The following is a 14956-nucleotide window of genomic DNA, read 5'->3' on the forward strand; positions in this document are numbered from 1 at the left end:
CATAATTGTTCAGCCTTCTTACTGGAAAGAAGCTGTTTCTCACCTGGCGGTGTTGGTTCTGATATTCCAATATCTCTTTCTCAAAAGGAGGAGCTGAAAGATACTGTTTTTAGGGTGGGAAGGGTCCTCAATGATTTTGCGCTCCCTCTTCAGACAATGATCCGTTAGATCATGACGATGTGGTGGGGTGTGGGGGGGGGGGGGGGGGCGGTGGAAGGAGAGAGTGCCCAGTGATCCTCTTTGCAACTCTTATAGATTGACTTTGATCCACTTCTTTGTAGCAACTGTACTGCACAGTGATGCAGCCAGGCCGGGACATTCTCAATAGAGTTCCAGTAGAAGGTTGACATGATGGTGGTGGTAGCCTTGCCTGGTTCAGTCTTCTCAGTAAGGGCATTTGCTGTTGCACCTTACTGACAAGTGAGGAGATGTGTGTCTAGGGTAAGTGGACTTTGAGGAACTTGGTTCTCTCTACTTTCCCATTACCGAGTTAATAATGTGCATTGGAGGGTGGTTGTTTCTGGTCCTCCTGAAGTCCATAATCATCTCCTTCGTCATGTCCATGTTGAGACTTGGGTTGTTACTCTAGCATCATTTCATGAGATTTTCCACCTCTTCTAAAGAGTGACTCAGCGTTGTTGCTGATGAGGCCGACAACTGTTATGTCACCTGCAAACTTAAAGACACAGTTGGACTGGGTCTGGCGATGCAGTCGTGGGTCAGTAGCGTGAACAGAAGTGGGCTGAGCACACAGCTCTGAGGTGCGGCAGTGCTGCTGTGTGTCCCCCCACCCCACTCCCTGGCCACGTCCTGACCTCCCTATGAACTGATCTGGTTTGCTTTGCAAGCGGTCTGTATCCTGGACTTAGCAGGACTGATCTGTGATCTGAGAAATCAAGGTGGGGGAAAGGTGCAATCACCTAGTGATTACCTTGGCCAGACCCTCCAGCTTACTCTACTATAAAGTCCACCACACGTGGACTTTTGCTCTTCGGTCCTGAGATAAAACCTGCTCCACTCCAGATCGAGAACTGTGGTCAACGCTGGAGGGGTCGTTGGTAAGGTGTGCACTACACTGGGATTGGGGCTGTTAGATAGCATTGGTATCCAAGTAGCAAGTAGCGTATTGTAATCTTGGTTGTTATGTATGCGCACAGTTGCCAGTATCAGTAGTGTTAAGTCTGATGTGACTGGGTTGTACTGTGCTTTTAAGTCTGTACATAGATGCTAGTGTTAAGTCCAATTTTACTGATTATACTGTATTTGTATGAGTGTAAATAGTCGCTAGTGTAGATAGTGTTAAGTCCAATGTGAGTTATTATACTATGTTTCTATGAGTGTAAGCAGTTGCTAGTATCAGTAAAGTTAAGTCCCCGATGATTATAACATATTGTGTGATTGAGAATTCTCGTGTGTGTTATCCCTGTTGCAATCCCTTTTTACGTGTTTTAATAAAGATCCTTCCTGTGTTCAGCCTGTGTCTAGACTTGTTGTTCTTTGAACCCACTGAACTTGTTTCCCTTCCCATACAACAAGCCCACATCACCCAAAACATTAATGTTCAATGGCAGCGTGAATTTATTGTAATTTATCTAAGCTGCAATGAAATTCTTAATTGCTATAGTCAAACAGGCCATAAGATGCACCAACTACAAAAGTAAACATTTGCAAGACAGAAAAAGTGATAATAAATATCAAAGGATAGATGAATAAACAATCACAGTAGTTAGTATGAGAATAAAAAGTGTTGTTTCAGTAGTGTGGGTGATCCTGGAGTAGGATGAGGGTAGTACAGGGAGGTTCAAGAGCCCAATAGCTATTGGATAAAAACTCTTCTTGAATCTGGAGGTTCTGGACTTCAGGCTTCTGTAAGTACATTAATGTACTCTTGAAAAGAATTTTTGCTTTTTTTTGTTGGCAACGTTTACGTTTTAGTCAGCACAAAACAGGAATTGAAAATACAAAAAAACAGCAGTGGTTGGAAATCTGCAATAAAAACCAAGTGTTGGAAGCACTCAATAGGTCAAGGAGCATCTGCGAGAAGAGAAACAAAGCTAAGGTTTCAGGTCTGGCATCCCAAAGTCTTTTCTGCATTTCCATCATAACACTAATCTTTTACTTTCCAAGAAAGTAGAACTTCTTTTCAAGAGTAATTTAATATTTTGGGTGGCGTAGGCTCAACATATTTTTTTCATTATGGGATTTGTGCTTGAATCAATCTCCTTTAATAAAATAAATTTAAAAAATAATCTATCTACTTTGCTGAGTGCAAATTTTGTTTGCATACAGACAGTTTGCCATATGTCTTTCCCTGAGCTCTTGTTTCCTAGGATTGCAATTTTGAACTTTTCAAGTGGATGTAACAGACCATGTCATTTATATGAAGGAGAGGGAAGGGATTTTCCCCTGTGCCTTAATCTTTAAAAAATACATGAGCAGAAACAGACCACCTGCACAGTCAGTCTTAATTAGAGTTCGGCTGAAGCTGGAACTGTTTCTAAGCGAATGATTAGGATGCTAACCAGTAGAAGGGTAGTAGGAACAGAACGAGTTGTCTGAGTACAGAAGGGCGAAGGATCATATCTTCTGTTAGATTTGGCTTGACACCAATAAGTCTGAAATGTGTTAATCATCCTTCCTTTGACCTTGGGCATCATTTCATTGGCAAGGGATCAAAGGAATATCCCAGTGGTTGTTAGAGGAAATATAAATTTCAGTTTTATCTTATCTTTTGTACCTGGAAAGCATACACATTAGGGAAAGAGGCTGGTAAATCTTTCATGTGATGAGCAATTTGACAACTGATTTAATAAAATTATAGTGGTGATAATGACGAGAGTTTCTCGTTATATATTATGCAATAAAATTTCTGAAACATTAACACAATCCCACGAGAGAGAAAATAAAAGATAATTAAATTGTTGAGAATGTCTTCTGTTGTAGTAACATTTTTGTAATTTGAAGTAGTTTGGAATGCTCTGGATACACCAGTGAAGCCTGTACTGGTGGGACAATTTGTACCTGAAGTGAAGAGAGACCAACATCATTGCGGGAAGGTTTGCTAGTTTTACTTTGGAGGGGTTTAAACTGGATTTGCAGGAGGATGGAAACTAGAGTGCCAGAGCAGATAGTGGAATGGGAGTGGAAAAAGATTATATTAAAGACAGGAATCAAAGGGTTGTGCATGGTGGGAATAATGTTCCGAGGTGTGCCTATTTTAATGCGAGGAGTATTGTAGGAAAGGCAGACAATCTTAGAAGGCCTTTTCATAGTCGGAGGCTGGCTTAAAAACTGAATGAAAAGGTATTTCTTATCTTTTTTATGTAGGCCCACAAAAGCCTGCTCTGATGTCCCCTTTCAACTTGGAGGTGGCTGGGGCGTTGATGGGGCTTTCAGGAGGCATGGCTACTGGTGCCATGTTATCTGAAAATGTTCTCAGAGATTGGATATACAAGCATTTGGATAGACAGGGATAGTCAACATGCCTTTGTGTGTGCTAAGTCATGTTTAACCAATCTTATATATTATTTGGAGGAGGTTACCAGGAAAACTGATGAAGGAAAGGCTGTGAATGTTGTCCATACAGACTTTAGTAAGGCCTTTGACAAGGACTCACATGGGAAGTTTGTCAGGAAGATGTTCATGGTGAGTAGTACATTGTGTTACAAGCCCAGAGGACTCTAAAAACAAGCAGCAACAGAAATTCACCAAGACACTAGTTACTTAAACAAAAATGTTTTTAATTTTCTTCATACATAATAATAAGATCAATATTTAACTTATTACTATTAACTTAAACTAACTTAACCCTCTTCTAATTCTAAATGCATGTGTATGTAATGTGTTTGTGTTCAGGAAATTCCTTTGTTTCACAGTCCAATCATGCACTTTTCACTTCTCCATGTTCACTGATATCAGACCATTTTCCATACTGTGCACAGAATTTAACATTTATGATCTTCATCAGACTCTGGTGCTCTAACTTAAATTGTTACCACTCAGGAAGGTCTTTGTTGGTTTCAGAGAGATATTCTTTGTTTGTTGGACACACACAAACTGATCTCCTTCAATCAGCCACTGAAGTGTCTTGTTGAATAAACTTGCCTCCACTTGGGTTTTTCCAAAAGATTACCTCTTTTTCCAGGTTACCAGAAAGAGTTTTTCTTTTTCCCCTGTTTCAGGAGAAACAAATCAACCAGCCACAGCCTTTTGTAATTGACTACAAGGGTTTAGAATTGGCTGAACTCAGAACTCAAAACCCATCTTCAAATGGGGTCTTTACCAAGTCTCCCAATTTGCAGCCTTCACCAGAAAACTGGCTGTTTCTCTCTCTCAAGAAAAACATGGATGAATTCTTCTGTTTGTGGAAACACATGGCCCTTCCTTAAGCAATAAAAGACCTCTCAGTTCTGTGCAAACATGCTGTCCAATTAACATTTCTTTGATGAAAAACCTTCCCCAAAGCAGTTCCATTGTCTCTTTAAAACACTGTAGACTTGAAGGCTCCATCTGCACAGGTTTTTGCATTCCAAATGAGATGTTTGTGAAATGTAACTGAGATGTCTGTTGGTTAAGTGTGACCTAAACTAACCCCTCCACAATCTAACCTTGCCCTTTAAGATCTATTTTATTCCATAATTGCATTAACTTATTCCATAACAATTGAATCATCAGTTTTACGGTAGAAGCCAGAGACTGGTAGTGGATGATTGTCTGTCTGATTGGAGACCTGTGATAAGTGGTGTGCCTCAAGGACCATTGCTATTCATCAACTAAATCAATAATCTGGATAATAATTTGGTAAATTGGATCAGCAAGTTTGCAGATGACACAAAAATTGGAAGTGCACGGGACAGGAAGGAAGGCTTTCAAAACTTGAAGAGGGATCTAGATCAGCTGGTAAAATGGGGTGCAAAATGGCAGATGGTATATAATGCAGAGGTGTTGTACTTTGGAAAGACAAAGCGAGGTAGGACATTCACCGTAAGCAGTAGGGGAGTGCAGTAGAACAGAGGGATCTGTGAATACAGATACATAATTCCCTGAAAGTAGTATCACAGGTAGATAGGGTCCTAAAGAGAATTTTTTTTCTCATTTTGGCCTTCATAAATCAAAGTATTGAGTATTGGAATTGGTATGTTATGGTAAAGCAGTAATAGACATTAGTGAGGCCAAATTTGAAGCATTGGGTGCAGTTCTGGTCACCTAACTCCAGTAAGGATATCAATAAGATTAAAAGAGTGCAGAGAAGATTTACAAGAAAGTTGGCGGGACATGACGAACTAAGTTACAGGGAGAGGTTTAACAGGTTAGGACTTCATTCCGTGGAGCATATAAGAGTGAGGAGAATTTATAAAAGTATACAAAATTATGATGGCTATAGATAGAGTAAATGCAAGGAGGCTTTTCCACTGATGTTAGGTGAGATAAAAACTGGAGGACGTGGATTAAGGTGAAAGGAGAAATGTTTAAAGGGAACATAGGGGAACTTCTTAATGCAGAGAGTGGTGGGAGTGTGGTACAAGCTGCCAGCTGAATGCAGGCTCAATTTAATTTTTTAAAATTTAATTTAATTTATAACATGGTAGAAGCAGATTTTTCCAGGCCATTTACACCCAATTAACCTACAACCCCATATGTTTTAGAGGGTGGGAAGAAACTGGAGAATTTGGGGAAAACCTATGTAGGTCCCGGGGAAAACGTACAAACTCATTAGAGACAGTGCCAGATTCGGACCCAGGTTGCTGGCAGTGTAATAATGTCACACTAACCGCTTCGCTAACTATGCCTCCCAATTTTGACACTTAAGAAAAATTTGGACAAGTACGTGGATGGGAAGGGTATGGAGAAATATGGTCTGGGTGTAGGTCAGTGGGACTAGGCAGAATAATAGCTTGGCACAGACGAGAAGGTCTGAAGGGCTTGTTTCTGGGCTGTATTGTTTTATGGTTCTATGGATATACTGGCTCTTTATAAAAATATGATGTTATTAAACTGGTCTTCATTTGAGTCTGGGGCTAATTATTTTAATTGTCAGTGATTGTTATGTTTTTGAAAGTTTTTTTTTGTTGGCAGGATCTTCAAAATGACCTGGATAGAGAAAATAACAACCTGCAGGATTTGGAGTCTCAGAAACAGGCTGCCCAGGATAGACTGGATGAGATGGATCAGCAGAAGGCCAAGCTTGAGGACATGCTCAATGATATTCGGCAGAAGTGTCAGGAAGAGAACCAGACGGTAAGTACAGGAAAAGCAAAGGCTGGGAGATTTCAGGAGTTGGTGAGTGAGAATTTTCATAGCAAGATCCTATGCCTTAGTTGGCAAATGATGTTTATAAACAATATGATGTATTTGAAATGTTGAATAAGGTAGCAGCATGGTCCTGAAGCATCAAAAAGCCTTGTTGGACATTCCTTAATTTTCTTCTGCATTTCTATCACAACACTAAGCTTTCATTTTTGAGTGGGGTACATGAATTTGTTTTTGAAGGCGAGGTTTATGCTTTGGCCTGTGTGAGCTCAACATTTTTTTTACATTTGAATCAATCCCCTTCATTTCCAAGCATGAAGTGATTTATGTCAGTTTTGTACATACATGAAGCATATTATTGCTGAGATTAAGAGGTAAGGCCTACAATAACACAGACTGAGAAAATAATAGGTGCATTTTAAAATAGAAAGTGATCATATATTAAATTTGAGTTATTTGTTTGGAAGAATGAAAATAGGACAAAATTCAAACCTTTAGATCCACACATTTTTTAGATATTTATTTGGTTTATATCTTTAAAACAAAAAAATGATTAATTTTCAGAAAAATCATTGGTTTTATAAAGATTTTACCTCACGTTTCCAAGGGTTGAAAGTAAAAAATCAGATGGTGCAGTGAGTTTTCGGGTCAATGATAGTGTTAAGAAAATTACAAAGAAAAATAGTGGGCAGAAAAATCAAAAGAAAAGGTTACAGAAGTCACTAGATATTAAAAGGACAAAGAGCATAAGGGCACTTTATCTGAATGCCCGCAGTATTAGAAATAAGGTTAGTGAACTTGAGGCGCAAATCGGTACCCATGCCTATGATTTGGTAGCCATCATGGAAACATGGCTACAAGGTGACCCTAAATGGGAATTAAACTTTCAAGGATATCAGGTGGTGCAAAGAGGTAGACAGGATGGTAAGGGAGGTGGAGTTGCACTCTAAATCAAAGATGAGCTCCAGGCAGTAGTGAGGGATGATATAAGATCTAAAGAGCATAATGTTGAGTCCATTTGGGTAGAGATAAAGAATAACAAAGGGAAAAAATTATTGGTGGGTGTTATCTATCACCCACCAAATAATGATAGTTTAGTGGCACAGGAAATAAATAGAGAGATAAGTGAGGCATGTAAGAATGATATGGCAGTAGTCATGGGCGACTTTAACTTCCACATAGATTGGGAAAATCAAGTTGGTCGTGGGAGTCTGGAAGAGGACTTCATAGAATGCATCTGAGATAGCTTTCTTGAGCAGCATGTTAAGGAACCCACAAGAGAAAATGCTCTCCTGGATCTAGTGTTGTGCAATGAGATAGGTAGAGTAAATGATGTAATAGTCAGAGACCATCTGGGAAATAGCGATCATAGTATGATTGAATTTCTCATTCAGATAGAAGGGGAAATTGTTAGATCTAAAACTAATATATTATGCTTTAACAGGGGTGACTACCTTAGGATGAGAGAGAAATTGGGCAGAGTGGACTGGGAGCACAGGCTAATTGATGAAACAGTTGAGGAACAGTGGAAGATTTTCAAATAAATATTTTGTAATGCTCAACAAAAATATATTCCGGTCAGGAAAAGGGGCAGCAAGGGAGGGAAAAATCAACCGTGGTTAACAAAGGAAATAAAGGAGAGTATAAAATTGAAAGTGCAGGTGTACAAAGCTGCAAAGAGCAGTGGAAAACTGGAAGACTGGGATAACTTTAAGAGACAACAAGAGGTTGCAAAGTGGGTAATAAGAATATGAAAGTAAATTGGCACAAAATATAAAAACAGAAAGCAAAAAATTTTATAAATATATAAAACGGAAGAGGGTGGCCAGAGTTAACATAGGACCCTTGGAGGATGAGAAAGGAAAACTGGTTGCAAAAAAATGAGGAAATGGCCGAGGCATTGAACAAATATTTTGTGTCAGTCTTCACGGTGGAAGACACATCCAGCATGCCCAAGTGCGGAGTTAATGATGCAAATGTTGGGGAGGGCCTTGATAAAATAGTTGTTACAAAGGAAGTAGTGATGGAGAAACTAATGGGACTAAAGCCAGACATATCACCTGGTCCTGATGATATGCATCCAAGGGTTTTGAGGAAATGGCAGAAGTTATAGTTGATGCATTGGGGGTCATATACCAAAATTCCTTAAATTCTGGGCAGGCCCCGGCAGACTGGAAGACAGCAAATGTCATGCCACTTTTTAAGAAGGGATGTAGGCAGAAGACTGGAAATTATCGGCCAATTAGCTTGACATCTGTAGTTGGAAAAATGCTTGAAGCCATCATTAAAGATGAAATAGTGAAATTTTTGGAACGTAAGGGTTCAATCAGGCAGATGCAGCATGGTTTTAGAAAGGGAAGATATTGTTTGACTAACTTGTTAGGATTCTTTGAGGATATAATGGGCGCAGTGAATAGAGGGGAACAGGTTGATGTTGTATATTTGGATTTCCAGAAAGCGTTTGATAAGGTGCCGCACAAGAGACTTATCAGTAAGTTACAGGAAAGTGGAGTCCGTGGAAGTATATTGGCTTGGATTGAAAATTGGTTGTCTGACAGGAGGCAGAGAGTCGGGATAAGTGGGAGTTTTTCAGGTTGGCAGAGAGTGGTAAGTGGGGTGCCGCAGGGGTCGGTGTTAGCCCCACAACTGTTCATCATTTACATTGATGACTTGGAGGAGGGGACAAAATGTGGTGTAGCCAAGTTTGCGGATGACACCAAATTGAGTGGAAGAGCAAATTGTAATGAGGATGTGGAGAGTCTGCAGAGGGATATAGTTAAGCTGGATGAGTGGGTAAAGGTCTGGCAGATGGAGTACAATGTTAGTAAGTGTGAAGTTATCCACTTTGGCAAGAAATATAAAAGAGCTGAATATTATTTAAAGGGTGGAAAACTACAGCATGCTGTTGTGCAGAGGGACTTGGGAATGCTTGTGCATGAATCGCAAAAAGTTAGATTGCAGGTGCAGCAGGTTATTAAGAAAGCAAATGGAATGTTGGCCTTCATTACTAGAGGAATTGAATTCAGGAGTAGGGAGGTAATGTTGCAGCTGTATAAGGTACTGGTGAGACCGCACCTGGAGTACTGTGTCCAGTTCTAGTCTCCATATTTGAGGAAGGATATACTGGCTTTGGAGACGGTCCAGAGGAGGTTTACTAGGTTGATCCCTGGGATGAAGGGGCTGACTTATGATGACAGATTAAATCGTCTAGGATTGTATTCGCTCGAGTTCAGAAGAATGAGATGAGATCTTATAGAAACATATAGGATTATGAAGGGTATGGATAGGATAGATGTAGGAAGGTTTTTTGAGCTGGCCGGGGAAACTAAAACGCGAGGACAATCTCAAGATTTAGGGGAGTAGATTTAGGACAGAGATGAGGAAAAATAGTTTTTCCCAGAGAGTAGTGAATGTTTGGAATTCTCTAACCAGGGAAGTGGTTGAGGCTGCTTCATTAAACATATTTAAAATTCGGTTAGATAAATTTTTACATGATAGAGGAATTAGGGAATATGGGGAGAAGGCAGGTAGGTGGAGTTAGGTCATAAATTAGATCAGCCATGATCATATTGAATGGCGGAGCAGGCTCGATGGGCCATTTTTGGCCTACTCCTGTTCCTACTTCCTATGTTCCTATGATTTGAATTAGTAAAAAAAAGAATTGTGTGGGACACATTGTGATGTGGTTTGATTTCAATACTGTGAAAGCAGTAATTTTTTAAAGTAGTGAAAGAATCGAATTAGAATGGAATATTTGCAGATTAGAACAAATAAGAGAAAATTGTTCAGAGACTGAAGTGCAGACAAAATAGAGTGGTGTGAGGATTGTACATTGGTTCACATTGAAATTGGTCAAATGTGCATTGTCCAGATACCCATATTTTAAGACAGAAGAATGTTAAATTGAATTGGAGCCCATATGGTATGACTGCAGTAAACATGATGGTTCAAAAATCAATGATTATTATCTTTCTAAATATTAATTGGTGGTTGTCAATGAGTCAGATTTTATGTTAGTTGCAATATTCAAGATAACAGTTTTTGGATTGTTCCATCATACTTGCATAATGTTTTCAATATTGGTCAATTGCCATGTATTTTTTAAAAATTAGAAGTATTAAATTGTTATTAGAAACAATGAATAAAAATATGTGATGGAGTGAATGTTGCTGATCTACGCATAGCACCTTTTTTATTTTCACATAATATCAATAGTTTACCAAACGACAATGAGGATAAGTTAATAACTGAAGTTACATCTTACAATGGCATAATCCATTGTAAGGTAATCCAAAAATATATCAATCCTGATACCTCATTTAGTATATACACTGCTAAATTTGCTGATCTTGACTGGAATAGAATTTACTGCCTACAGTATCCTTGGGCTCAACTGGGGCAGAGCTAGCTGGTGCTCCTGTTGCAGTTACAATCCAGGGCTTTTTTTTAAACATCTGTGCATATGTATGTGTGCACATAGTTGTAGGATGTAATTAGATTCAGTTATCACCTTACTTTGTCAATGTGGTTGATTACTTTGTCCATTGCCCTTTTTGTCCAAGCTCATTTAATCAAGAATGACCATCTTGGGGAGAGACTGGAGTGTTGTCAGTGATGGTGGAATTATAGCTTAGCATGGGTCAAAGGATTTTAAATATGGGAAGAGAAAATAGGATTGGAAAGGAAAAGTGGTTTGGGAATTATCTGAATTAAATCATGTGTCTGGTTCCAATGACTTTGTAAATCACTCAAGGTCCAGTTGTGTGGTTTGTATTATTGGCTGACTCCCTTGAGATGGTTGAAGCAATGTAATTCTTCCAGCCAGCTGTTCGGTGTATCAAATTACTATATGCTCTGAAGAAAACATCTTGCTCTTACATCCTTCCTTCCAACTAAGTTCGGCTGCATGTTATCACTGAGCATGCCAGGAATAGTGTTCCAATAAATCAGTGAGTTTGTAATTAAGTTTCAAAACATTGTTCCCACATGGCTTCTGGCTTAATAGGCAGCTTGTGTGAGCTGGGAGGAGAATAGGGTGGTCTAGGTCATTGCTCTGTACGCGGCCACCATCAATGCAGTTCTGCAGTTGCCCAGCAGCCAGTTTTCCTTTCCCCACGAGGTGGACCACTCCCTCTGCACAAATGCTTTTCTGTCCATTTTTAAATGTTAGCCATTAACTCGCAGTGCTGTGGCTACGTTCCCAGATAAACCTTCAGAGTGTTACATTTTTTATTCATATTTCCAAAAAATATTTGAACATATTTCAGCTTGTTTGAAGAATTCTCCCTATAGTATTGCATGTTCTCTTTATATTTACCATTGCAAGATGGTGACATTATATCAAAGTTTCTGCTCAAATTGGCAGATTTATCGACTAATTCTGATGCAGAATCCTTGCTCATCTATTTTTCCTATTGTAAATTTTATTTTTTCTTAAGTTATGAATATGGGGAAACAATATTTTCAAATTTAACTGTTTAGGTTTTTTTGTTGTCAAGTACTCACAGGCAGAGATGAAAGGTGGAACTAAGTTTTTTCCTAATAGCCTTAAACAGCCGGTTTGGGAAGATGATCCTTGATATATGCTTACCTTCTTCAACTAGGATATTTAAAAACTGTTCACTCAGGTCGTGGTGTGGTTGCCCATTGTTTTGCCACACACTTAATTTGCATTTTGACTTTATTTCTTTAACCTCTGCAATTTTAAATGTAATGTAAGATGAGAACCAAGAGTATTTTTTAAAGACAATACTGGTGTACTAATGGGCTAGTTTTTAAAGGCTTTTCCTGCATCTTGGTATGAAAAGACCAAGACAGGAAATAAATATTAAAAAAAGACAGCTAGATTACCGTTGAGCATGTTTCAATGATTGCGTTTTTGTGATTTAAATGGCCCGTTGACTCTCATTTTGTACATAGTCGGTATGTGTACACTATTGTGTGTACAGTTGAATCTGAACAGGATTCTTGGTAATGACTGGAACATATTGAGAAAAGTGTCAAAAGGGATGCGATTGACCTGGGTAGACAGGTTCAGGTTGGGTTTTAATTGGGTCCACTCTTGGTTTCCAATCTGACTCAGATCAGAGTTTGTATTTTAACTGAAATGCATAATACACAAATTGTAGTGCCAACTTTATTCTGGTTCATACCGTTACTTCTATTCTTTATGTCTCACTATACATTTTTCATTTTGGTTCAGCATTTTCCCCCCCTTTTTCTTGCATTTTCCAAATTTTCCATATCTAAATGCCATTTGTATGACCATTTTATTGGAGTTGATTGGCATAGAAACGTGTTGCGTTAATAGAAAACTATACTCAGGCTTTCAGCAGGCGAGAGTAATGTAATGTAACATATTGGAATGGATGGAAAGCTGAATTACTAATAGGTAACAGAGTAAGTACTGTGTGTGCTTCTTCTCGTCAGCAAAATGTAGTGCTGGAGTCTCAACATTATTATTGTTATTACTAGACTAGCATCTGCAAAGTTTCTTGTTTACTGGGCATCAACAATATAGTTTGCTATTGAGAGAAAGATGGGTGGGAATGCAGATTGTAAAGAGGTTAAAAACATAAATAGATAATTGGGCAAAGATCTGGCAATGGACCATAATGTCAGAAAATGTAAAGCTGTGCATTTTAGCAAGAAAAGTAAGGAAGCTGAATATCTAAATGGTGAGACGCTGCAGAGTTTCGAGGCACAGAGGAATCTGGGTGTTCTGGTATACATGACTCGTAAATGGCTTGAATGCAATACTGTAGGTAATTAAGAAGGCCCATGTTAATGGCAAATGGAATTGAATTCCGATATCAGGCTTTGAGAGGCCACATCTGATATTAGTGTCTTTATAAGGAAGCATGTTAATTAACAATTCAAAGAAAGTTTACTCGACTAACATTGTTGAACAAGAAAAGGGAAGATAGGTTGGATTTTACTGTAGCTGGTGCTTCTTATGCAGCCTCCTCTACATAAAGGAGAACGGACACAGATTGGGGGATTGCTTCGTTGGGCACCTCTGCTTTGTCCACTGCATTGTCAAGGATCTTCCAGTCGCAGACACTTCAGTTCCCACATTGATATGTCTATCCATAGCCTAATGTACTGCCAGGTTGAGGACAACAACACGGTTTTCCGTCCTGGCAGCTCCAACCAGATGACATCAATTTATGGGAGGCCCCTTCCCCTTGGCTTTCTCTGACCCCATTCTTCCTTCTCTTTTCCCTCTCCTCTATCCTTCCTACCTGCCTTTTGCCTGAACCTTCCTTCCTCTTGCCACCCCTTTCCCCTTCCTTCCTCCCATCAGAGGGTATTTTTTCCCCATCACCTCTTCGCTCATTTTGTTTCTCCTCCTCCCATGTATTCCACCTTCCAGCCATGCTTATCACCCCCCCACCCCAACCCTTTTATTCATGAATCTGACTGACTCTTGCTATTCCTGGTGAAGAGTTTTTTAGTCCAGAATGGTGACTATTGATTTTCACGGGTGATGCCCAACCTCTATTACTTTGTGAGAATAGACATGGATTTGATTGAAATATATAAGGTCCTGAGGTATCACGACACAATGGATATGGAAAGGTTGTTTCCTCTGGTGGAAGAATCAAGATTTAGGGATCTCTATTGTAAAGTGTGGATTTGGCTATTTCTTTTTATCTCTGTGAGCATTTGGCAGTGTTAAGGTGGAGGTAGAGAGATGCTTATAAGCTTGAGGGTGAAAGCTAACTGAAGGAAGAGCAGTGGTTACAAGCAAGGTAGGCACCTCACCTTGGCCCCGGTTTGAGTTCATGATGCCTCTAACTCTGACACCCCTGACCGCCCGCAGGTTGCAGCTCTTGAAAAAAACACATCCGACAGCGCAGAGACCTACCTTGGTCCTGACCTCCCCAATACCAGCATCCACCCCATCTCCCTCGCCAGTTCCCACACCAATCTCAGCTTATGCAAGGGTGACACCTTTAGCTGAATCCCAGAGGCTCCTCTCCCCCCCCCACCTCCTTATTCCTCTCTATCTACTCACATCTCTCCCTAATCTATCCCCAACTTCCCCTTTCAGCTCCCCCTTTCTTCTCACCCCCTAACCCTCAGACCCTCTTATCTCCCCTTCTCTCCAGTGACCCCCAACCCTGCACCTCCCCCAACCTCCCCTTCCCTCTATATCCCCTCATGACATCTCCTTCCCTCCACATCCCCCCTGACCTCCCCAACTCTCTATCTCTCCCTCTAACTTCACCAACCCTCCTCCCCCTAACACTCTCCATCACACTGACTCCCAATCTGACTCCTGCTTGGTAAACATCATCTCTGACGTTCTCTTCTCAGAGATAGAGGCCCCACCTTTGTCCATACATTAATGATGCCAAACTCTTCTTCCTTCTGGAAGACGTCACCCATCTCAACTTCATCACTTCTGTCTCTTATTCTATTCTCACCTCCTCTGAATGCTCTGCTCTCCACTGTCTCGCAAATAAACCTAACCTCACTATCAAATGCACAGACAAAGATAGTGCTATTGTGGCCCGGCACACTGACCCCTATCTTGCTGAGGCCAGACGACAACTCTCAGACACTTACTTAACTCTTCAACAGGACACCACCAAAGAACATCAAGCCACTGTGCCAAGTACTATCACCTCTGGTCATCTCCCTCCCATGGCCGGTTTTCAATCTCTGCACTGCTCAGTTCTACCTAATACCTAAGATGCAC

The 14956-nt window shown here is 40.1% G+C and overlaps 1 protein-coding gene across 9 annotated transcripts in view; it reads left to right on the forward strand.

Moving 5' to 3' along the window:
- The window catches only part of eps15l1a (epidermal growth factor receptor pathway substrate 15-like 1a), a 375808-nt gene that overhangs the window by 149093 nt on the left and 211759 nt on the right, over positions 1-14956 (forward strand). For all 9 annotated transcript variants that reach the window (XM_069928475.1, XM_069928480.1, XM_069928481.1 and 6 more), the window contains one exon: positions 6076-6237. In XM_069928475.1, the coding sequence (XP_069784576.1) occupies positions 6076-6237 (162 nt within the window). The remainder of the gene's footprint in view (positions 1-6075; positions 6238-14956) is intronic.

Source organism: Narcine bancroftii, chromosome 3 (assembly GCF_036971445.1).
Source record: "Narcine bancroftii isolate sNarBan1 chromosome 3, sNarBan1.hap1, whole genome shotgun sequence".
NCBI lineage: Eukaryota > Metazoa > Chordata > Chondrichthyes > Torpediniformes > Narcinidae > Narcine > Narcine bancroftii.